At 40.1% G+C, this 25,599-nt stretch overlaps 1 protein-coding gene across 4 annotated transcripts in view; it reads left to right on the top strand.

Annotated features, from left to right (window-relative positions):
- The window catches only part of Stim1 (stromal interaction molecule 1), a 182,109-nt gene that overhangs the window by 97,021 nt on the left and 59,489 nt on the right, over positions 1-25,599 (top strand). For all 4 annotated transcript variants that reach the window (XM_057777569.1, XM_057777568.1, XM_057777571.1 and 1 more), the window contains exon 2: positions 4,721-4,851. In XM_057777569.1, coding sequence (XP_057633552.1) covers positions 4,721-4,851 — 131 coding nt within the window. The remainder of the gene's footprint in view (positions 1-4,720; positions 4,852-25,599) is intronic.

The raw sequence follows: 25,599 nt of genomic DNA, 5'->3' as shown, positions 1-25,599 counted from the left end.
GACTAGCTCCCATCCTGGAGCTGCTTAGAAGTTGTTAGTATATGCCATTAGCATATAAAGGCACCCTTATAATTCGAAGATTACAAGGATTTTAGGAAATGTATGTCTGAAAATAGCAATGAAGACGTGTGTGTATATTCCAGTCTGATAAGTGAAAATCATTCTTTTTTTTTTTTTTTAAATTATGTCCCTTGAGTACATGCTGCTTAGTATTCTGTGCCATGAAATAAGAAATACACAAACTAAGCTCTGCTTCTTGAGGAATGTTGGTAGTTATTTCAGGGAAAAGCAGCAGAAAAGGGCATCAGATCCCCTGGAACTGGAGTTACAAATGGTTGTTAGCCTGCATGTGGCTGTTGGGAATCAACTCAGTCCTCTGAAAGAATAGACAGTGCTCTTAACTGCTGAACCTTCATTTCCCTCGCATCCTTTTAAGACAAGGTCTTAGCCTGTATTTCAGATGACCTGAAACTGGAGGTGAGCCTCCTGCTGGAGGTCTGTGATTTTAGCCTTGGACCATTAGTACCAACTTGACATTTTCTTGAAAGTCAATGAAGTGAATGTTTTACTTGAAAGAAAACAGATAATATTTGCTGCCAGTGGTAAAATCCCAGTATTTAAGTGAAAATTAAGTTTCTGAAAGTTTGTATCAGTTAATGTGAGTTTGACAGCTTCCATGGACGAAAAACTTTTCTGATGAAGTGGTGACATTAATGATTATGACTATTGTGATTTTGTCTAAATAGAATGTTTAAATCAATATTTGGATATTTTGCATAACTTAGTTAGAACCAGAGTTTCCAAATGAGATATGCATCATATTACAAAACCATGTATGTATAAAAGATTCATTCAAAGTACAAGATAGACCAAAGAATATGAATGTTACAGAGTACAATATATTCATCCATGTAGTTTCAGATTTCATACTGCAGCTAGTCTTTAAACTTGACCATGTGTCAGGTTTGGGTGTAAATCAGAGAATAGCCATCGTTTTTGTCGGGAAAAACTATTAAAATAACTCCTCCCTTTCCAGGTACAGGTCTGTGTTTTGATCCTCAGTGAAAACTACATTACAACAGCATAAATGTGAAAGTAAATAAAAAATTACAACTGTGTTCTATTAAGCTAAATGTTTAAAAAATTCTCAAAAATATGAAATGATTCTTCCCTTCTCATGAATTTGTTTCAGAAAACATTTTTAGAAATAGTTCATGTATCTAGGCTGGCCTCAAATTTAATATGTAGCTAAAGATGACCTTGAATTTATGATCTTACTTCTTTTTACATCCCAAGTGCTGAGATTACAGGCACTCTACCAACTGAACTGCATTCTCTAGCCCAGGAAACATAATTAGTTTTCATAAAGCATGCTATTTTCCTTAATTTGTTAGAGACTTATTATTCTCTAATTAATAATTAAATATAAAAATTTGTTTTAAATTATCCTTTTTTTTGCATTTACTTGTTTATTTATTTTTCTTCTTTTGGATTTGAGACATAGTTTCATGTAGCCCAAGCTGACTTTGAACTCATTATATAGCTGAGATTGCTTTTAAACTCCCAATCCTCCTGCCTCCATCTCCCAAGTGTGAGAATTGCCACCACACCTGACTTTTCTAAAAAGAGAAAGAAAATAAACATTATCTCTGCGTATATGGTGTGTGTGTGTGTACATGCTTGTGCATGCACATGCAAGCATATGTTCAGACTTGTACATGCTGTGGCTTATGTAGAGCTTAGAGGGTGAAACTGTCCGAAGTTAGTTTGCTCTGTCCAGTGTGGATCTGGGAATTGAACTCAGGTCATTGGGCTTACACAGCAGCCAGTTTACTTCCTGAACTCTCTTGCTGGCCTTCTTTTACAATTTCTTTTTTTTCTTTCTTTTTTTTTTTTTTTGGTTTTTCGAGACAGGGTTACAATTTCTAATGTGGCAAATATCAAATAGTTCTTTGAGATTATAGAGTTTAACTGCATACAGAGATCCTGAGACCAAAAATTCAAATATTTGGGCCTTGTTCTTTTTGTTTCTAGTTATCTTCTTTTGTTCCCCCCCTAGAGTTAATATTAAAGTATTCTTTTAATTTTTTTCTGAGCATCTTAACAAGAATCTGGGTTTTTTATTGCTGCTGGGGACATGCTAATTGCAATTTGTGGAGGTCATAGTCCAGTGTCATAACTGTCCGACAGACAGTTGGAGCTCCGTGTTACTTACAGTTACTAGTAGTTGCAAATAAATGTGGTGAGAGTTTAGGCCGTTGTTAGAGTTGTCTATTCACTTAGAACAGGGCTTTTTAAATCTTTTCCACTTGTGACCTTTTTTTGCTTGAGGTATTTTATGTAACCCTAGGTATATGTAACCTGGGTTCAGTTCCCACCACCTACATGGTGGCTCATGATTATCTATAACTTTAGTTCTAGATGAATCAACACCCTCATCTGTCCTCTGTGTGCACCAAGCACACACATTGGGCACAGACATTCATGCAAAATGTCTGTACTCATAACATAAAGTGACAATAAAGCAAGCAAGAAAAAAAGAATAGAGACTGGGCTGGGGCTCCATTGGTGAAGAGCTGGGCTAGCATGCATAAAATCCTGGGTTCTATCCTCAGCACCACACAAATGAGCTTGGCGATGCACACTTGATATACAAGGCCAGGCGTTCTACTTCTCATTTGTGATTCTAGCTTGTGGGAGGCAGAAACAAAAGGATCCCTGTCCTAGAACCCTATCTGTAGACCAGACTGGCCTCCAATTCACAGAAATCAGCCTGTCTCTGCCTCCTGAGTGCTGGGATTAAAGGCGTGCCCTACCACTGCCTGGCTCAAACTCAATCTTTGTTTGAGTCTTCTTATTCTGTCAGGAAAAATCAGTTATGTGAAAATAGAAATTATTCACTTGTTGATCTGGAAGGAGGAAAGAATGCTAGGACTTGAGTATCAGGTTTATTACTTATTTTTAAAACCAAAAATTTTAATGTAAAGACAGGATCTTGTGTCATCCAACCAGGCTTTGGTTTCCCTGTGTAGCCGAGATTCCCTGTCCTCGTGGTTCTACCTCTCAAGTTCTCATATTCTGCCTGGGCACCACTGTGCCTAGCCTGAGAAATGGAGAAATGGAGGCTTTAAGGCGTTCTACCACTTGTCCAATGCCACAGAATTTTAGTTGTGTATGTGTATGTGTTTTTGACTCTAAAAAGGTCATTGTAGTAGTGGGAGTGGTGGGCTGTGGCCCTAGCTCCCGGCTAGCTTTACACCCGAAATAATTACACGGAAACTGTATTCTTTTAAACACTGCTTGGCCCATTAGCTCTAGCATCTTGCTGGCTAACTCTCACATCTTGATTAACCCACCTCCAACAATCTGTGTAGCACCACGAGGTGGTGGCCCACCAGGAAGGATCCTAACCTGCGTCCATCTTGGCGAGGAGAGCTATATATAGCGTCTGCCTTGCTCGACTTCTTTCTCCCAGAATTCTGTTCTGTCTACTCCACCCACCTAAGGGCTGGCCTATCAAAGGCCAAGCAGTTTCTTTATTAATTAACCAGTGAAACAACAGATAGATAGAAGACCCACCTATATCAGGTCATTGCAGTAAAAAAGATATTCCTAAATGAGTGGATCTCTTAAGGTATTCCAGATGGCTGTGGGAAACTTTGCCTGGTGGAAAATGTAGAAAAGGTCTCAGGAAGGACAAAGAGGCAGCTGAGGAAATGCTCAGATAAAGGAGTTATGTACAATTCTAACACTATGTAGGGCATCAAACTTTTGTCCTCTCTTAGCCTCATCCCTTTAATCCTGTATGCCTGATGGTGCCAGCAGCAGAGATCACCTCTTTGTTTGATCAGGTCACATACAAACATCTTGCCTTTGCCATAGGCCTTTCGGAAAGATGCTGGCTGAGCTCAGGAAATCAGTGATGCCTATCCTGGAGACCTTTGGTTGCTAGAGCGACCATTATTCTAAAATTATTTCTTCCGTTATTTCTAAAAAGCCTACTAGAGATGTATAATACTTACGTAAGCATTATATGTACCTCTAGTGACAAAGTGAGATGCTGAGTGTGTCCCTAGAATGGACTGGAGGAGGACTGGGAGGAGAGGCTGCTGTGGATAGGCTGCAGCAGGACTAAGAGTAACTCTGAAGACTAGTCTGGAGAACAGGAAGGACCATAAAGGTCACCTACCTGATATGAGAGATTTCCCTGGTTAGCCTGTGGTTGGTATTATATGTATTTCTAGTGACAAAGTAAAAAGGAAAACTAATCTATTTATTCAGATTCTGGAACTGTTGTTCTCGTGCTAGAAAATAAATTATTTTTTTTATTTGACTGATTAAATTATGTTTAAAATAATGCATTTCCTTGATTCTTAGTGAGTCGAAGCTTTTTTCCTGTATATATTGTCCCTTTGGTTTTCCCTCTCATTTGTGAACATTTATGTTCTTGTCTGGGTCCTAGCATAGGTCTAGTCCTATGCAGACTTATCTGCTGGAGAGCTGTGAGAGTGACAAAACATTGTTTCTGTATGGGGAAGCTCAACACATTTTCCAAGAGATGGATAAAGGGTAGATGATACACTTCCACCATTGTGTATATAGTTGGTTAAGATGCGTGTGCGAGGAATCAGGGGCTGGAAACTAAGACTGCTAGCATAAGACAGTGGTGGAGGCTGAGTGGCAGCTCTGGATAATGTTGTCCCTTGCTTTTTCCATGCAGAGTTTTGCCGGATTGACAAGCCTCTGTGTCACAGTGAAGATGAGAAGCTCAGCTTTGAGGCTGTCCGCAACATCCATAAGCTGATGGATGATGATGCCAATGGTGATGTGGATGTGGAAGAAAGTGACGAGGTAATGTTTCTTACCTTTTATGGTTCTTCTCTTGTGTGAAATTATCCCTGACAGCTGCCTAGACGAATCCATGTGGAGAGATGGTCTCTCCTTGTTGCCTCATAGAAACTTATTCCCTTTAAGCAAGATGACACCCAGCAGAGAAGCTCTCTCTGTTTGCTGATTGGTGAATAGCTTAACATTGATGTAACAATTTGGGAGGGAAGGGATTCCTCAGATGGTCTCTAAAGCTTCCCTGGATCTTTTATGTGATCTTGCTGTGGAAAGAGAATATTAATCTATATTCTGCCTTCTTTTGGCATGGGAAGAAAGAAAGCAAAAATAGTCATATGCCACCTTCTGGGGTTTTATACTCTTATTTGTAAGGAAGAAGCAAATTTTAGCATGGTCAGTCTAACTTTAAAGATGTAGTTTATGGGAGCCAGTTAATAAGAATTAGAAAAAGAAATCCCTTTAAAAAAATAGAGAAGAAAGAGCTGTCTTGCTGTTGTATGTTTTGACATTACTATAGCTCTGGATCAACAGAGCCCAGAGTGCAAGGTCATCATGTGGGAGAGACTGAACAGTCTCTTAATTTCAAGCTTAACACAAACAAGCAGGTGCTGGAGCTACCTGGCTGTGCTAAACATCCAGTAGGGCATAGTGTACAGTATGAAAAAGAGGCCTAGTCTCTTCTCCTTGTAAATAGTCTACCTTTGAGTTTGTGTTCAATCTTGGATGTCACACCATCAGAAGACTTTAGTACAGCAAGACACTATACAGAAAGGAGTGATATGAGTGATGAAGACAGTAAACTTCAACTAAGACCATCAACACAGGTCACTAATATTAAATGTGCTAGGTATGGAGACAGGACAGTAAACAAGACAGATTAAGAGATACTTTCTTCCCTCTCGATACTGAAGAGCAGTCCAAATTCCCTGCCCTGGGGGAAGACCAAGGTCCTCCCACTTCTAGAGGAGAAGAGGAGTGGGGATAGGGGGAGGAGAGGGGGGAGGGGGCAATATATGGGAGGAGGGGGAGGGAAATGGGAAACGGGGAGGAGGTGGAAATTTTAATTAAAAAAGAATAAAATAAAAAAAATAAAAATAAAAAAAAGAGATACTTTCTTTTCTTACATAATTTATAAGCTAGTGAAGAAGCTGGAGTCTTGGGGTAGAAAGACTTTGGTTCCTGATTGTTGCGACAAAATATCTGAGAAAACCTTATTACAGCTCACTATTTCAGAACTTTTAGTTCATGGTCAGTTTTATTGTTTCAGAGCTTGTAGTTAAGCAGACTAATCATTTCAAGGAGCATGCGGTAAAGCAGAACTCACATCATGGCAACTAGAAAGCAGAAAGAACAGAAGGGTCCTAGAACAAGATAGATCTTCTTAGGACATACCCCCACACACCAACTAGGCCCCACCTTTCAATAGTACCATCATATTATTAATCCATCAGAAGATTAATCCATTGATAGGTCAGAGCCTTTGTGATCTAATCATTTCTCAGTGACAAGATTGGCCAGCTGGAACCAAGCCTTCAACATAGGGTCTTTTGGTTGCGTATCATATCAAAACCCTGACATTGAAATAATATTTTTGAATTCAAATACATAATGAGTTGAGAAATCAGATTTTGAAAATGACAGATTGGTTGAGTATTGTGGCAAATTCCTATGATCCCAGCACTCTGGATGTGGAGGAAGAGGATCAGGGGTTCAAGTCCAGTCTAGTTAGGCTACATTAGACCTTCTCTAAAACAAATGATAATGAAAGCTATGGAACTACCTGTCATCGATTGAGCTCTTTCACTATTCCAGACAGCATCAAGCTCTTTGCATAGTTATTTTTTTAATTTTATTAAAAGCCTTGGGGAAATTGGCTTTATTATTAGAAAATCTGATGTTAGAAAATTTAAACATTTTCCTTTAGACACATGCTAGATTTGAGCTTATATCTGATTTCAAAGCCATGTCTTATGTAATATATTGTTTTCTTTATCTTAAGGGCAGAACAAGACCAATGTAGGAAAATTAAAGGCAGGTATATTCTCCTGGAATAAAGAATTGTCTAATAGTTAGAGATATTTTGTTATAGAAGGGACTGCCATGTTAAATATTGAATCCCCTGTCAGTGAAGACAGGACAAGTAGAAAGTACCATTCTACTAATTGATTGGTAGAGGAGATTGACTCTTCTGTAAAGTGCAGTAATGTCTAAGGAATTCAAGAAGGAAGAAAGGTGGAATCTGAATAGAATGAAAGTGGCAGGGTTCTCTGAGTTGTAGAGAATCAGAGTGAGAAAGTTATTAGGTGTAGTAAAAAGCACAGTGGATTGATTTGGTTAGGAAAAGGAACTGTGGTTAAAAAAAAAAAAACCACTGAACTAAAAATTGGTAAGGAAAAGGTGGCCCAGATAAACAAACTGAAATATTGTATTTACTCAATCTCAATTATAAGCTAAACATGGCCAGTAACTATGGTCAAGGTAGCTGGGCAGTGGTGGCTCACACCTTTAATTCCAGTACGCAGGAGGCAGAGGCAGGTGGACCTCTGAGTTCAAGGCCAGTCTGGTCTACAGAGCAAGTTCCAGGACAGGCTCTAAAGCTGCACTGAGAAACCATATCTTGAGAAACCAAAACCAAACTAAACCAAACAAAAATATTCTCCTCGCCAAAGAAAACAACCAAAAAAAAAAAAAAAAAACCAAGAAAAACTATGGTCAAAGTATCTAGATGTATTACTGGCCTTCAGAGTGAAAACAGAAGAAAAGAAAAAGAAAGAGTCATATTCCTAGGAGAAATGAGGCCTAGAGATATCATGATCATTTTCCTAGCATTACCTGAAGACTGGAGAATAGGCAGCTCAACAACTGAGAAAGTAATCTATTTGGGGCTGGAGAGATGGCCCAGAGAAGTTAAGAACACTTGTTGTTCTTACAGAGGACCAGAGTTTGGTTCCAAGTGCCCACATGGGGGCCTATGACTGCCTGTAACTCCAGTTCCAGGGGCTCCAACACCTTCCTGACTGTTACTGGCAAATGTAGGCGAAATATTCATACACATAAAGTAGATAATTTTTTAAAGTGATATACCAGTACTTGGGAGGCAGAAGCAGGAGGCCAACCTGGTCTAAAGAGTGAAACCCTGTCTCAAAAAGGAAACAAAGATGACATAATCTTTGTGCAGATATGAAATCTCACATTTCTGAGTATGTTTGTCAGCGCTCCTCCTTTCTTCGTGTTCTGTTGAATCGCTTTGTCAAAGAGGGAAGGAAGAAAATGTTCTCTTTAGAGAAATGTTACCACAACAAAAGTCTCATCAGCACAAACTGTTCTAAAGTAACAAAAGCTATCAGCCCGCTTTCCCTGCACCAGTGGTGTGAGATGTTCTTTTCCAGCATAGCTTCTACCTTGTCTGGGCTCCCCTGCCCTCACTGTAATCTCAGGCCTCTATGGTTAGGGAGACCTATTATTGTGCCTTTTCATAGTCACTTATCTCCTAAGTCCTAGAGCAAGAAGCCAGTAAAATGCGTGTTCTTCCCTTGGTTTAAACATGTGTGAGATACAGTTGGAGTCAGAACCTAACTAGAAAGTTAGGTAGGTAGAGCAGGGCTTAGGTAATGGATGGTATAGTGCTGTGGAAAAATTCTGGTTGCATTGGTTGTCAAAGATCTCGGATTTTTGGGACCCATCTAAAGATATTGCTAATTACCCAATAACCTCAGTAGAAGTCTGAAGGAATATTAAAACTTCATTTAAGCCTGTTGTGGTGTCATAGGCCTGTGATCCCAGGTACTTGAGAAACTGAGGCAGGAAGATTGCAAGTTCAAGGTCTGGCATAGGCTTAACAGAGTTTAGGGCCAGTCTAGGTAGCCGAGTGAGCGAGAAATAATAAGAGCTTGGGATATGTATCTCAGTGGTAGTTCACTCAGCATGAGTGAAGCCCAAGGTCTAATTCCTAGTTTACCCTACCCTAAAACCCAATTTATTCTGCCTCATATTGGTGAGTGTTTTAGAGAACTAAAGTGAACCGAAAGATCTACCTCATTGCTAAATCTTCTCAGATTTTAGCTGTGCTGGCCTTGTGAATGCTGGATAAAATCTCTACCACTGAACCACATTCCCCAACTTACTTTACTGTGTTTTGTTGAGATATGATTTCACTCTGAAACTTGGGCAAGCCTGGTGCTTCTTAGTAGCCTAGATTAACCTTAAACTCACAATGATCCTCATGCCTCTTCCTCCACAGTCCTAGAACTACAGGAGTGAACCACCATGCCTGGCAATGATGGTCTCTTGGCAAAGCGGGGAATTTATTAAGCTAGCAGTATAGGAACTCCAGAGCTGGTAGTAAAGTTGTCTATGGGTAAAGGATTTGCTGAAGTGTTAGGTTATCCTGATAGTCTGAGATGGACAGATAGGACTTAAAAATACTGTCTTACTTAGGTTAGACTAGACTCTTTTTTTATGTTGTTTTCCGTCCGTCCCGTGTGTGTGTGTGTGTGTGTGTGTGTGTGTGTGTGTATGTATGTATGTACTTACTACCATCTGTATGTGGAAATCAGAGGACAGTTTGTAGCAGTTGGTTCTCTCCTTCCATCCTAAGAGTCTAAGGTGTTGAACACCTCAGACCATAAACCTATGAACAATCTCATTGGGCCTTTGTTGTTGTTGGGTTGTGTCCCACCCCCCCCCCCCATAGGGTTTTATGTATCTCAAGCTGTCCTCTAGCCTCAAACTCAGTTTTAGACCATAGACTTGAGAATTGAGAATGTTATCGTTTTCTTCTCATGTAAAATTAAGGTATTTATTTGGTAGCTAAGAATAAAGCTTACTTAGTAGAGTGCTTAAGTGCCACCATGCACAAATCCCTGGGTTCCATTCCCAGAACCACACAAACCTAGTGTGCTGACAATTCCTGTAATCCCAGAAGTTGGGAGGTGGAGGCGAGAGGATCAGGGTCAAGGTCATCCTTGACTGCACAGGAATTGGGAGGCCGGAGACCACCTAGGTTACATCAAACCCTGCCTCCACGAAAAGAAATAAGTTAGAACATTATAAAGATGGGGCAGTGAGGTGTTGAGAAGGAAAAGCTTGTGAAAGTGCTCGCCACTCAGGCTGATGACCCGGATTCCATATCCAGGACCTACAGTGGAGGAGAGAACTAATGCTTGAAAGTTGTGTGCTGACCTTCACACGGTGCTGCTTGCCAGTCACCCTTCCAGTACTGACATTGAGGACAGATACACTAAACCAAACTCTACATGATAGTCGGCTATCTGTTCTGTTCCAGTTATTGATTGAGGGCCCAGGATTCTATTGTGAACAAAACAGATTCCTAGTTTCTGGAGCCTGCATTCTAGTGATTTATATATCACAGGTGATTAAGTGACATTAGAAAGATGATTAAATTATAGTAGTTTAGTGATTCTCCCTTTTTTTTTTCTCAGGATAAAATAATGATTACTGATTCTTATTCCAGAATAGTTGTCAGGATTAAATTTAAAAAAAAAATACTGACTGTTAAGACTTCTTTGGATAGCTGGCTATGGTATGATATGTCTGTTGTCCCAGCTCTCCTGAGGCAGAGGCAAGGAAGATCACCTTGCCTTGTAAATTTGAAGCCAATTGGCATATAGAGTGAGTTCCAGGCTAAAAAAGAAAGAAAAAGTTCATACAATGACCAGGTGTGGTAAATGCATATAATTCCAGCACTTGGGAGACAGAGACAGGAGAATCAGGAGTTCAAAGTCATTCTCAGTTACGTAGGAAGTTTGAGGCTACCTTGGGCTATAAGACACCCTGCCTACTCTCTGTATCTATATATGCACATATGCACTATATGCATGTATAAACACACTTATATTAGAGAAAATGAAAATTAAAATCACAATGAGATTCTACTATGAACCTATCAAGATGCCAAAGATAATTTTTAAAAAATTAAGTGTACTGTACCAAGTAAGGAATAAGAGCCATCATAATTCACGCTAACAGGAATGTAAGATGATAAAGTTGTTCTGGTAATTTTACAGTTTATTATGAAGTTAAACATAACTTGCTATCTGTCCCAGTAATTGTCCTTCTAGGTTTTTACTCTATTAGGTAAATTAAAATTTACATCCCTACTAAAAATTATATATGATTTTCTTTGAATTATATATTTTTTAAAAAGTTATTTATTTATTATGTATACAATATTCTGTCTGTGTGTATGTCTGCAGACCAGAAGAGGGCACCAGATCTCATTCCAGATGGTTGTGAGCCACCATGTGGTTGCTGGGAATTGAACTCAGGACCTTTGGAAGAGCAGGCAGTGCTCTTAACCTCTGAGCCATATTTCCAGCCCCGTTTGAATTATATTTGATTTTCTTTGTAAGCTTTGCAGCTCTGAAGGGAAAGCTATTCTGGCAGTTGAGAGCCAAGGAATACCAAAGTCATATGTCACAACAAACCTCACACAAGAGACTTACTGGGAAAGACACAAGAGGATGGCCGCCTCTGCTCAGAAGAGAAGCAGCAAAGAGCTGAGCAGAAGGCAGGCTTCATGTAGGCTTTCTTGAAGTGGGGGCAGGGGTGGAGCTTTCTAGGGTGGCCTGGGATTAATGGGATTCTGTGACTTAATCTTGGGACAAGCTCAGGGATTGGTGGGATTTTGTGGCCTGATCTTGGACTTTTCTTTCCCTCATGCTTCGAGGGGCTTGCAAAGGTTTGTGATATAACTCAGACTCACTGACATGGAACTCACGAACCCAAGCTGGCCTCAAGCTCGTGATCCTTCTGCCTCAACCTCCTGCATGCTGGGATTACATATGTCTTCACCATAAAAAATGAAGTCTGTTGTACATAATAAACAAGTCTTAAAGACATTATGCCAAGTGGAAAAAAATCAGCCCTAAAAATTATATGTGAGAACTTTGGCATGGTGGTGCCTATCTATTATCCTAAAACTTCCTGGGAGTAGAAACAAAAGGATTGCTACAAGTTTTAGACCAGTCTCATCTACATAGTGAGTTCGTAGCAACCAGGGGTATATAGTGAGATCTCGTCTCAAAAAAGAAAAGAAAAAAATTACAGTGAGTTCATTTATATGACATCCTTAGTCATCAGAGAAATACAAATTGAAACAACTCTGAGATTCCATCTTACACCTGTAAGAATGGCCAAGATCAAAAGCACTGATGACAATTTATGCTGGAAAGGTTGTGGGATAAAGGGAACACTTCTGTATTGCTGGTAGGAATGCAAGCTGGTACAACCCCTTTGGATGTCAGTGTGGCAATTTCTCTGAAAGTTAGGAAACAGCATTCCTCAAGACCCAGTAATGCCACTTTTGGGTATATATCCAAAGGATGCTTAATTGTACCACAAGGACATGTGCTCGACCATGTTCATAGCAGCCTTATTTGTCATAGCCAGAATCTGGAAACAACCTAAATGCCCCTCGACCGAAACATGAATAAGGAAAATGTGGTACATTTACACAATGGAATACTACACAGCAGAAAAAAAACCAACATCTTGAATTTTGTGGGCAGATGAATGGAGCTAGAAAACACTGTTTTGAGTGAGGTAACCCAGACCCAGAAAGACAATTATCACATGTACTCACTCATAAGTGGTTTTAAAATATAAAGCAAAGAAAACCAGTCTACAAATCACAGTCCCAGAGAACCTAGATAACAATGAGGACCCTAAGAGAGACATACATGGATCTGATCTAGAAAAAGACAAGCTCTCCTGAGTAAATTGGGAGCATGGGGACCTTGAGAGAGGGTTGAAGGGGAGGTAAAAAAGGAGGGGAGCAGAGGAAAATGTAGAGTTCAATAAAAATCAATAAACAATGTTAAAAATTTTTTTTGAAATTTAACTGGCTCTTTGGAACCTATTCTGTATAGTGGGATGCCTTGCCCAGCCTTGAAGCAATGGGAGGAGCTTGGTCCTGCCTTAACAGGCTTTGTTAACTCCTGTGGGAGATGGAGGATTGGGTGGGGCTGTGTGTGTGTGTGTGTGTGTGTGTGTGTGTGTAGGGAGGGAGGGAGGGAGGGAGGAAGGGTGGATGGGAAACTGCGGTTGGTATGTAAAATTAAAAAAAAGGAAAGCCTAAAAAAAGATTTTTTTTTTAATTTGAAAGATCCTTTCTCCTCATTATGTGTTCTTTAATTATTTCTATAGGGTAGAACAAGAGGACCGAATTGGATGGTTAATTTGTGGGAGATGGGTGGTTTGGACTTGTGAGATCTTCCTCAGGGTAGAAACTGAGTCAATGGTAATTTGTTTCTTTGGAGTTGTTCAGGTTTGGGCAGTAGACATCTGAGTAAACTACTAAGTCGATATATTATAATAGTGGTAATCAAAGAAGTAATCATACTGCAGCTGTGAACTTTATATATGATTTAGTTTCATCTTTGGAACACCTTTTGAAACAGAAATTATTGTCTTCCTTTACAATGAGGAAATGAAAGCTCAAAGTTTCAGATGTCCTTTCTGGCCTCCCCAGGCACTGGACGCATGTGGTGCACATATACACACACACAAGCAAAAACACTCAGACACATACAGCTTTAAAATAATTTTAACTGGTTGGTGGCAGCGCACACTTTTAATCTCAGCACTTGGGAGGCAGAGCCAGGTGGATCTCTGTGAGTTTGAGGCACACATGGTCTACAGAGAAAGTTCCAGGACAGCTAGCACTGTAACACAGAGAAACCCTGTCTCGGAAAACCAAAATAGTAATAATAATAACAACAGTAATAATAATCATCATCATTAACAGTTTTTTACATGTATATAATGATTTTAGTCATTTTTATGTGCATTATCTTCCCTCTTTCACTGAGCCCCTTCTTCCTGACTCCTGCTTCCATGCTCTCTGTGTGTGTGTGTGTTTGTGTTACCCACTCAGTTTAGGTACATGTCTCCCTTTTCAGGCTGGGTGGATGGTTATTTACTGGAACATGGGAAACTTATCAGTGACTACACCACTGACAGAAATGACACACTACCACTAAGTAACCGTTAACTGTGGGATTGGGTCTTGTGGACTCATCCGTGATGAAATAGAGACAGATCCAGTATGGCACAGGTCTTGTGCAGGTAACTCAGTTGCTGTGAATTTATAAGCGGAACAACTATGTCACGTCCAGAAGATGTCTCTGCACATCTCTCCATCTTCCAGCTCTTCTTTCTTTCCTCTTCTTCTACAATGACCTCAGTGGGAGTGATACAGATGTCCTGTTGAGGGCTGAGCACTCCGTTGTCACTTCTCAGTGAAGAGTCTCTGAATTGCTGGACCTGGAGGTGCACACCTTTAATCTCAGCACTCAGGAGGCAGAGGCCAGCCTGGTCTACAGAGTGAGTGACAGCCAAAGCCTGTCTTGACAATTAAACATCAGGTGCTGCGGTTAGAAGCTCCTCTGACTGAGGCTGAGCATATCAGCAGAAAGTTTCTGTACATAATGTCGGTTGACAGGGAAGTTTGGAGATACTTTTCTTTTTTTGTTGCTTTTGTTTTAGTCTTGTTTTTGTTTTGTTGAGATAAGGTCTCCTGTAAGCCACGGTGGCCTTGAACTCCTGGCCTTCTATTCCCAAATGCTAGAGCTAGCATCTTTCTGTATTTCTGCTTTCCTGATTCTAACTCCTACGCACATCCTATTGCAATCACCCTTTTATTTCCTATCTCATGGAAGGCAAAGTGCATATTGAATTCTGCTTAGACCTTTGAAACACAACAAGAGATGATCATCATAATAATAATCTTCAGGTGAAACTGATTCTTAGATTAAGGAAATGTTGTATATTCATCTTTCCCTCACCTGGGACAGTTTAGGGTCTCACTCTGTAGCCCAGGCTAGTCTTGAACTCTAGACAACTTCTAACCTCCCAAGTGTTAGGGTTACAAACATGAGTTAAATGACCCCCTCTCCATTTTTTTTTTAGTTAGCATTCAGAATAATGGGTTTCATTGCAACATGCTCATATATATGTATACATAAATACTTTATTCTTATTTTCCTTTTTTAAAAAAAATTAATTTTATGTGCATTGATTTGAAGGTGTCAGATCCTCTGGAATTGGAGTTACAGACAGTTGTGAGCTGCTGTGTGGGTGCTGGGAACTGAACCTAGCTCCTCTGGAAGAGCAGTCAGTGCTCTTAACCACTGAGCCACTCTACAGCCCCCCTTGTTTTCCTTTTACTAGTGTTCCATACCAACCCTGCTATGAAATAAGTTCTTGATAATGCAGCTCTGGCTGGCCTGAAACTTATTAGCAGTCCTTATGCCTGCAGCCTCACAAGTGCATGGATTATATGCATGAGCCATCACACTTGGTTCATAGTTAGCTTTATAGGTTTTTGTAAACTATGTATTAGTTCTTGGCCAGCTGTCTTTGCCAAGGCTTCATATGGCCTTTCATAATTTAAGGGTGGAGAAATGGATTCAGGTCTCTGTGGGGCAAAAGGAATTACCACTTGGTCTCTCATAGTCTCTTTGACATTTTTGGAAGCAGAAATATAGATCTGCTAAAACATTCAATGTTCGTTTTTGTTGAGTTTCTTAAACTTTAAGGACATTGGCTTTCTATTAGAGCTTTTAATTTTGTGGGGTTTTTTTTCTCCACATTTTGTAGTGCAGGCTGTCCTGGAACCACTATGTAGCCCATATGCCTCAAACTCACAGCAGTCTTTCTGCCTCAGCCTACCAAGTGCTGGAATTACAGGTATGAGTCAACAAATTATTTAGGCTTTAGAAAGAGAGGCTTGTTACTATGTACCTCATGCTATTCTAAAACTTATTATATAGCCCAGATTGGTTTCATACTAAGTGCTGGAATTACAGGTGTGCACCATTATGTCTGACTTTATTGTTTAGGAAGTGGAGGCTTACTGTATTGCTTTGGCTGCCCCAAAGTAGTTTCAAGCCATCCTCATGCTTCAGTCTCTTGAGAAGCTGGGATTTATGGGCATATGCTACCAAGCCTGGCTTAGAAACTGACTATTAATAGTGTTTTTGTTACTAAATAAATGTATGTGTCTGTGAATGCATGTGCCCACACTCAAGTACCACAGCTCACATGTAGAGGTCAGAGAACAACTTAGAGACATTAGTTCTTTCCTCCTCCTGTGTGGGTCCTGGGTATCAAACGTAGATTTGGTGGCAAGTGCCTTTACCCATCTCACTGACTAGATATTGACCTTTTAAAAGTGTAAGCATGAGCCAGGTATAGTGGTTATGCTAACTAGTTTTATGTCAACTTGATACAATGTAGAGTCATTTTGGAACAGGGTACCTCAGTTGAGAATATGCTCCCACCAGAATGACCTGTGGTGCATTTTCTTGATTGATGATTGATGTGGGTTGGCCCAGCTCACTCTAGGTGGGACCATCCCTGGACTGGTGGTTCTGGGTCCTATAAGAAAGCAGGCTGAGTGAGCTGGGGGGACCAAGTAACTCAGTAAACAGCATTCCTCTTTTGCCTCTGTATCAGCTACTGCTGCCAGTTTCCGGCCCTCTTTGAGTTCCTACCCTGACTATCCTTAGTGATGGACTGTGATGTGAAACTATCCTTGAAATAAATCTTTTTCTTCCTAAGTTGCTTTTGGTTATGGTATTTTATCAAAGCAATAGAAACCCTAAGACAGTGGCTAATACCTTTCATACCAGCAATTGGGAGTCAGAGGCTAGGTGGGTTTCTGTGAGGCCAGCATAGTTTACATATTGAGTTCCAGACCAGTTAGGGATACACGTTGAGGCCCTTTCTCAAAACAAAACAACAAAACAAAGCAAAACCCAAGTCTGAGTATGACTTTAGAGTGGCCTGAGTGAGTTTTTTAGCTGTAAGGGTCAACTCCTCCTCATCTATGAAATTGAGATGAAGATGAGATCCTTTTTGCTCTTGGCAAGCCCTAGGACTAGTTAGGCAGAGATATAAGTGGTCTACAACAGAAATACTAGTTTATTTGTTTTGAGACTGGATGTAGCCCTAGCTGCCCTGGAACTCACTAGAGAGACCAAGTTGGTCTTGAACCTGCATTGATTCCCTCAACTCTGCCTCCTGAGTTGAGTACTGGACTATACCAGTTGACAGAAGTAGTTTTAAGGGCCAGAGTGCTGGTATTCACAAGGAACTCTGGGAGTTTTAAGAAGAATCAGATGCCATGAACTAGTATATGCTGTAGAGGAGAGGATACATTGTCAGTTGGCACTCAAGCAAGGGTCCCAGTTGACAGACACATGGAGCTACACATTTCAGAGAGTAGGCATACTTTGCAATCTGTCTCAGTGACTTGCCAGATACAGGATGAGGCAGCAGCTCCCCCAGATGGCGTCCCACATGCTTCCAGGAAAACCAGAAGGTGGCTTGCTTTGACAGACAGGGAAATTCTTTCTCACTAAACAGGCTGTTGTTTCCCTTCCTCCCTTCTCTGTTGTAGAGTTTGCTTTATCTCTTCTGGATGAGAGTCCTGATGATTAACGGGCTTTCTGTCTTTTTTTTTTTTAAATATTTATTTATTTATTATGTATACAATATTCTGTCTGTGTGTATGTCTGCAGGCCAGAAGAGGGCACCAGACCTCATTACAGATGGTTATGAGCCACCATGTGGTTGCCGGGAATTGAACTCAGGACCTTTGGAAGAGCAGGCAATGCTCTTAACCAATGAGCCATCTCTCCAGCCCCCCGGGCTTTCTGTCTTATGTGTGTATTAGTGTCCTTGTGTTTTTTCTTATGTGTACATATATCAGGTTGTACTTGTGTGCTATGTGCCTTTCTGCATTTAGATGTGTCAGTGTCTGTAACAAAAAGTGGGGGACGAAGAGCAAACACTGAGATAGAGAAAACAGGTCACGGATCTGAAAGGTTAGGGGCAGTACGTGCAGCCTGGAGGGAAAATTGAAACCTCATAGTTGCTGGTAATGTAAGCAAAATTTGGGCCCTACCAAGTTGTAGGCAGATTGCTAGGATCACCTGGCAGCCAGGAGTGGTGAGCCAACACAAAGGAAAAAACCCTGTTTTACATATTAACCCTGCTTTTGATTCTTCCTGTCAGAGAACTGCTAGCTAGCTTTCAAGCCCTGCTTCCCTTTAGATCTAACTGGTTTTTGTCTGTTAGTGTTTTATGCAGGTCTCTCTACACGTTTGTGTCTATATCATGTGCTTCCCATGTAATGTCTGCTTCGCTTGAGGGTTAGTGACCCTCTCTATTTTTGTTTAGTTCTCTCCTCACTTCCTCACTCTCCTGTCTTCCCCTCCACATATTTAATATCTGCTCTCTGCTGGATTCTGGATGTACAAAGAGCAGGAAAGCAGACAGGTTTCCTTCCTGTGAAGATTTTATTGATTATTGATGGGCATGGGGACACAGGCCTGCAATTTAAGCATTTGGAAGTTGAAATTGCAGTGTCAGGAGTTCGAGGCTTCTTTCAGCTACATAGTGAACTCCAGACCAGGATCTGATGAGAGATTGAGGCCTGTGAGATGAATCAGCAGGTAAAGGCATTTGTTGCCAAGCCTTAGTTTGATCCCTGGGATCAGATGGTGGAAAGAATGAACTAACCTTCACAAGTTGTTTTCTGACCTTCATAGCGTGTTGTGGTACAAGGATGTGTGTATATGTGCACACACACACACATTCACGCACACAAAATAAATAAGTAAATAAAGTATAATAAAATTTCATTTACAGAGCCGGGCGGTGGTGGCGCACGCCTTTAATCCCAGCACTCGGGAGGCAGAGGCAGGCGGATCTCTGTGAGTTCGAGACCAGCCTGGTCTACAAGAGCTAGTTCCAGGACAGGCTCCAAAACCACAGAGAAACCCTGTCTCGAAAAACCAAAAAAAAAAAAAAATTTCATTTACAGGGGGCTGGAGAGATAACTCAGAGGTTAAGAGCACTGGCTATACTTCCAAAGGTCCTGAGTTCAATTCCCAGCAACCACATGGTGGCTCGCAACCATCTGTAATGAGATATGGTGCCTTCTTCTGGCTTGCAGGGACATATGCAGGCAGACCACTGTATACTTATTAAAAACAAATAAATCTTTTTTAAAAAGTTCATTTACATAAGCAGATGAAAACATGTTTTGAGAAGGGAAATTTGATGAGTCTTAAATGAAGGTAGGAAGCCAAAAACGTGGCCAGTTTGGGAGACAAGAACAGGAAGGTATCTAGAGAAGTTTCTTTGCCCCTCAGTTAGGGACATCAATAGTAGATATCGTCAGTGAGTGGTATGAAGATCAAAAATTATACATGGGATATCAAGGATTCTTCGTGAATTGGAGCCATGCACACAGTGCAGTTGTAGTGTTACCCAGTTTCTGTTTGTTTCCTTTCTGTGTCCAGTAGCCATAGGCCTTCTGTGTGCAGGGCCACGCAGCCACACACCTCAAATTTGCTATTCTGATTCTACCACTTCTACCTCCCAAGTGCTGGGGGTTACAGGTGTGTGCCTTTAGCTGGCCCAGCATTGTCTCATGTGTTTCTTTACTTTAACCATGGAATATGGTTTGCATGTGAAGTGTTCTTCCAAAACGTACAGAAGGCTCAGTTTTAGTAGTGGTGCTGCTGAGGAGGGTTGGTTGATGAGAGGAGCCTACTTTATCGTTGGGCTTAACCTGTTGAGTTAATAGCTGGGGAGGCTGAGTTGGAGGAAGGAAGTCACTAAGGACCTGCCTTTGAAGGTTGTCCCTAAGACCTGCCCTCTCTTCTCTGTTTCCTGTCCACCATGACGAGTAGTTTTTCCTCCTCTTTCTGCTGTGATGCTTCACCCTTGCCAGAGGCCTAAAAACAATGGATCCAGTTGACCATAGATTAAACTCCTGAAACCAGGAGCCAAAATAAATCTTTCCTACCTTAGACTGGTTTTCAAGTAATTGTAATAGTAATGAGAGGGTGATTAACATAGATGATTTCCTCTAGTGTTTGAATGTGTTTATAATGGTTATGGTATTATTTCTATTACATTTCACATTTGGTCACTCTTAAAGGGAGTTCTGTTACTTCATTTTTTCTATTTGTGTGGTCATACTTTTCTAGTCATATGTCATAGGGTCTTTTTGAAAGGACACATGATAGCAACTTTGACTACTATACCAACCTCTCTGGAACTTATTATTTGCTTGTTTAATGACTGGCTAGGTTATTTTAGTAGTCTTTTCTACATGCTCCCTGATTTCACTCCTTAGAAAGTTCAGCCTTACACATGTACACAAACATTTTAGATTGATAATGGTTGTGGCAGAGCTGTCTTTGACATCTCTTTCCCTGCCACATCCAGTTTTTTAAGTTCCATCAATTGTAATCTTATGACTCTCTAATACAGTTGGTTTTTTTTTTTTTTAATTCTTTGGGGAGCCTGCCATCCACCTCCCAAATAAATATACCAAGGCTCATTCTTACTTATGAATGTCTAGCCTTAACTTGTCTTGTTCCTAGCTGCTTTTCTTAACTTAAATTATCCCATCTATCCCTGGCCTCTGGGCTTTTACTTTTCTATAGTTTATATATTTCTTTCCTTCTTATTCTGTGGCTAGTTGTATGATTGGGTGGCTGGCTCCTGGTGTCCTCTCTTCTTCTCCTTTTCTTGCTCCTCCTCTTCTCATTCTTCCTCTTATTTATTCTCTCTGCCTGCTAGCCCAACCTATTTCTCTCTCATGCCTAGTTATTTATTCAGCTCTTTATTAGACCAATCAAGTGTTTTAGACAGATAAAGTCTTTACAGAGTTAAACAAATGCAACATAAAAGAATGCAACATGTCTTTGTATCATTAAGTATCCCACAGCATAAAAGAATGTAACACATCTTTAACTAATATTCTACAATACTCTTTATTTTCAACAGTGCCTTGGGGCATAAATTACTTAACAGGATGATACTATCAGAGGTCCTTTAAAGGAATAGTTTCTGAGGTCATTGTTTGAGATTTGTATTTACTGCTGGAAAAGTTCTTTAGAGCTGCTTTTTTTTTCTTTTTACAAAAAAAGATTTATTTATTTATTATGTATACAGTGTTCTGTCTGCATGTTTGACTCCAGGCCAGAAGAGGGCACCAGATCTCATTACAGATGGTTGTGAGCCACCATGTGGTTGCTGGGAATTGAACTTGGGACCTCTGGAAGAGCAGGCAGTGCTCTTAGCCTCTGAGCCATTTCTCCAGCCCCTCCAATTGTTTTTTCTCCAATTTTCTCCATGTAATTCTTTGGTCTATAATTTGTCCCACTGAAGTAAGTTTTATTTTCTCTTATTTCAACTATTTGAATTCAACACTGTTACAAAAACATTAAATGAAAAATTCCATAAATGAACAACTTATAAGCCTTTAAAATATGTATATATTGGTGTCGGGATTGAATCCAGGGCCTTGTATATGAATGCAGGTGTCCTACCACTGAGCCATGTCCATGGCCCCTATAATTTCAAAATTAGGAAGTAGCCTGTGAAGAATATTGAAAGCCAATGCTTTCACTTACCCCAGGTGTGAATTATCTTTTGTTCATAGTATCCTTGCTACATATGTGGTATCCATCTGTTAGTCAGTGTCTGATTTGTCAGGTACATCAAGTGGTATTGTAGCACTGTGTTCAAGTATCTTTTGTTTTACTTAATAAAAGCCCTAAATGGGAAGAGTAGCAGTGCTGGCAAATTGGACACACCAAAGAGAAGAAATAAAGTGATTCCTTGTAAGAGAAAAGGTGATTTCATTTAATGAGAAAAGGGGGTGGGGAAAGTGTGCTGAAGTAAGAATCAACCTATCTGTAATAAATTTATGTTAATTTTGTAATTATACCTCAAACTACAAAAGTTATGATCACAGTGCCTCATGTTAAAATGGAGAAAACATTAAATTTATCATTGGTATATTTATATAGGAAAAATGTACTCCATAGGGTTTGGTACTATCCACAATTTAACATTGTGTGTGTGTGTGTGTGTGTATAGCTTTGAATACATTCCTTGTAGATAAGAGGGACTATTCTTGTCTTTGCAAACACCATCAGTATTTCTACAGATGACTTTTACCACAGTTTATACTCACTACATGGTATCTTTAGTCTTGAACGTACAGAGATTTAAAGCCTGATTTACTTCCAGGCAATGCCTTTGAGCTGAGATTCTAGAGCTATAGGTGAGTCATGCTTTTCTTTAGATAATATTCTCTCTTTCGGGGTTGCGCACTTAACAGAGGTGTCTGCCCAAAGCCTGATTGTCATCTTATTAGTTATGGAAATGATTGTTGAAGTCCATGATAGCATTCTCATTGGCACTGCATCATGTCCATATGAGGGCTGAGTAGAAGACTGGCCTACCTGATGACCACACTCATTTCTCGACACCAGCCACAGGTAGCCCGTAGCAAGATGAGAATTGTTGGTGTCCTGTCTCTTCCAGGATCCAGCTAGACATCTAGGGGAAAAGCAACCCTGTGTACTTACCTACACTATTCTGGAACAGAATTTCTGTCTCAGTAAATGCATGTGGGCAGAGTCAGTGAGTAGCAGGGTCAAAGACTGCTACACTTTTGCCTTCTTATTGAATTTTGGAAGGTTTTCTTGAACATATGCATTTCTTTATTTGCTTTATTCCCTTTAGAGCTTTTGAAAACTATTCTTCAGTTTTTCCTTTTATTGAAAATAGATTTTTTTACATATAATGTATCCTGATTATGATTTCCCCCCTTCTACTCCTCTCAGTTCTTCCCCACCTCCCTTTCATCAGGATCTACTTGCTTTCTGTTCCTCATTGGAAGCAAACAGGCCTCTATGGAATAATAATAAAATAGAATGACATAAAACAGAGATCTAGCACATCAGAACTGAGCAAAAAAAAAAGAGAAAAGAGTCCAAGAGAAAGCATAAGAAACAGAGACCCACTCAATTGCATATTCGGGAATCCCATAAAAACACTAAACTGGGAGCCATATTATATACATAAAGGACCTATAGGTTAAAAAGAAAGAAGGAAAAATATATAAATAAAATTTTAAGGGCCGTAGAGATGGCTCAGAGGTTAAGAGCACTGTCTGCTCTCCAGAAGTCCTGAGTTCAATTCCCAGCAACCATGTGGTGGCTCACAACCATCTGTAATGAGATCTGGTGCCCTCTTCTGGCCAGTAGGCAGACATGCAGGCAGAACACTGTATACATAATAAATAAATCAATCTTTAAAAAAAATTTAAGAAAGTAATAGTATAAAAAGAAAGGAAGAGCCCTGATGTGACACTGTGAGACAAGGACCCTCCCTGGTGCCGCTGAGTTGGTTTTCTGTTGGTCATCTAGTGCCGAGCATGCAGCCTTACCTCTAAGAGTAGTTTTCTGTTTGTTTTTGTTTTTTCCTCCAGTGAGACCCCCTTGGAGGAAACTAAATTTTCATTTGCAAGTGGTTATCTATTGGAGATTGCTTTTGAGTGAGGTGGGCGCATGTGTCCACTGCTTTCAACTCTGGGACCCGAACTGGTGCAGACCCACATAGGCTCTGTACATTCTGTCTCAGTCTCTGTGAATTCATATGTGTGTGGATAAAGTTGGTTTAGAGGGTCTTGTTTTCTTGGTGTCCTCCATCCCCTTTGTCTCTCACATTTCTTCTGCCTTCTCATCTATGGGGTTCCCTGATCCTTGAGGATGTTGGAGACATTTGATGTAGACATCCCATTTAGGGCGGAGTGTTTCAAGGTCTCTAACTCTCTAAATAATGTCTGGCTGTGGGTCTTTGTATTTGTTCCCATCTGCTGTAGGAGGAAACTTCTCTGATTATGAGCAGGAATCTATGAATATAGTAGAATGTCTTTAGGAGTAATTTTATTAGTACTGAAAAAAAAAAACGGTAGTATTTGTTTTTATCCTAGGTCTCTGGGCTATCTAGTCGTGGGTTCTTGGTCACCCAAGCAGTGTCAGGTATACATTCCGTCTCCTGGAGTGGGCTTTAAGTCAGATCAGATACTGATTGATTACTCCCACAAGCTTTGTGCCACCATTGATTGCTCTAGCATATCTTGCAGACAGGACATTATTGTAGATCAAAGGGTTTGTGTTTACATTTCCCTTTTGGTAGCATGCAGAGTATCTTCCTGTACCAAAGACACTAGAAAGTAGGAGTAAAGGCTCTGTGTAGGCACCAGCTCAACTTCTCCATGTTCAGTGAGTTGTACAGGTGTTGCCTTTAGCAATGGAGACTTACTATCAGTTTGTGAAGAGACAGTCTTTGAAAAGACTGGATTGTTGGGGATTCCCATGAGACCTCTTTGGCCAAGAACTCAATTGGATGCAACTTAGTCCTGATATTGGAAACTTCATTTGGTGACAAGAGATGTCTAGTTGGGACTCTTTCTCCCCATTATTTAGTGATTTCATTTAGATCGTCTTCATATATGTATAAATTTTAGGAAGCTTCTATTGGATTAGGTTTGTGTACCATCCCTCAAATAGCCCTCATTTTTATCTGTCTCTCTCCATATGCCCTCCTTTGTTCTCCCCTCCCCCTTCCCACTTGATCCTCTTGTTCTCCCCATCCATCCATAACTATTCTGTTCTCTTTTCTAACAAGATCTATCTGTTACGCCCTAGTCCCTTCTTCTGCATTTAGTCTCTGTGGTTCTATGGATTGTAGCTTGGTTATCATTGACTTAGCTAATATCACATATAAGGGAATACATAATGTATTTGTCTTTCTGGGTCTGGAAGACCTCACTTAGAATGATTTTTTTTCTAGTTTCAACTATTCACTTTCAAATTTCATGATTCATTCTAAAGTCTAAATAATAGTTGTAATTGTGTAAATGTACCACATTTATTTTTTTCTAACTGTTCTTCTGTGGAGGAACATCTATGTTGTTTTTAGTTTCTGGCTATTATGAATAGAGCAACAGTGGACGTGGTTAAACAGATATCTTTGTGGTAGGATGAAGCATCTTTTGGGTATATGCCCAAAAGTGATAGAACTGATTCTTGAGATAGATTGATTCCCATTTTCCTGAGGAACCATTACACTGATTTCAGTAGTAGCTGTACAAGTTTGCCCTTCACTAGCAATGGATGAGTGTTCTCCGTACTCCACATTCTTGCCAGCATGAGCTGTCATTTGTGCTATTGATCTTAGCCAGTCTGATGGATATAAGATGAAATTCAAAGTACTTTTGGTTGGCATTTCCCTGATGGCTAAGGGTGTTGAACATTTCTTTAAATGTTTCTCTGTCGTTTGACTTTCCCTTTTTGAGATTCTCTAGATCTGTACCCCATTTTTAATTGGGTTGTCTGTTTCCTTGATACCTATTTTTTTTGAGTTCCTCATATATTTGCGTTATTAGTCTTCTATTGGATGTTGGTAAAAAGTCTTTTCTTATTCTGTAGGCGGTCACTTTGTCCAAATGATAGTATCTTTTGCTGGGCAGAAGCTTCTCAGTTTCATAAGGTCCCATTTATTAATTTGGATCTTAGTTCCTGTGCTAATAATGATCTGTGCCAACGAGTTTAAGACTATCCCCCACTTTCTTTTCTACCAGGTGCAGTGTATCTAGTTTTATGTTGAGGTCTTCGATATGGAGTTGAGTTTTGTGCAGGGTAACGAGTGTGGATCCATTTGCATTCTTCTACATATAACTATCCAGTTTGACCAACACATTTGTTGAGGATGTCATCTTTTTTTCCAGTATGTATCTCTGACTTTATAAAAACTCGGGTGTCCATAGGTATGTGGATTTATGTTTGGGCCTTCAGTTCTCTTCCATTGATTGACATGTCTGTTTTTCTTCCAAGACCATGTGGTTTGTAT

Source organism: Chionomys nivalis, chromosome 8 (assembly GCF_950005125.1).
Source record: "Chionomys nivalis chromosome 8, mChiNiv1.1, whole genome shotgun sequence".
Classification (NCBI taxonomy): domain Eukaryota; kingdom Metazoa; phylum Chordata; class Mammalia; order Rodentia; family Cricetidae; genus Chionomys; species Chionomys nivalis.
This window is presented reverse-complemented; position numbering and strand designations above follow the sequence as displayed.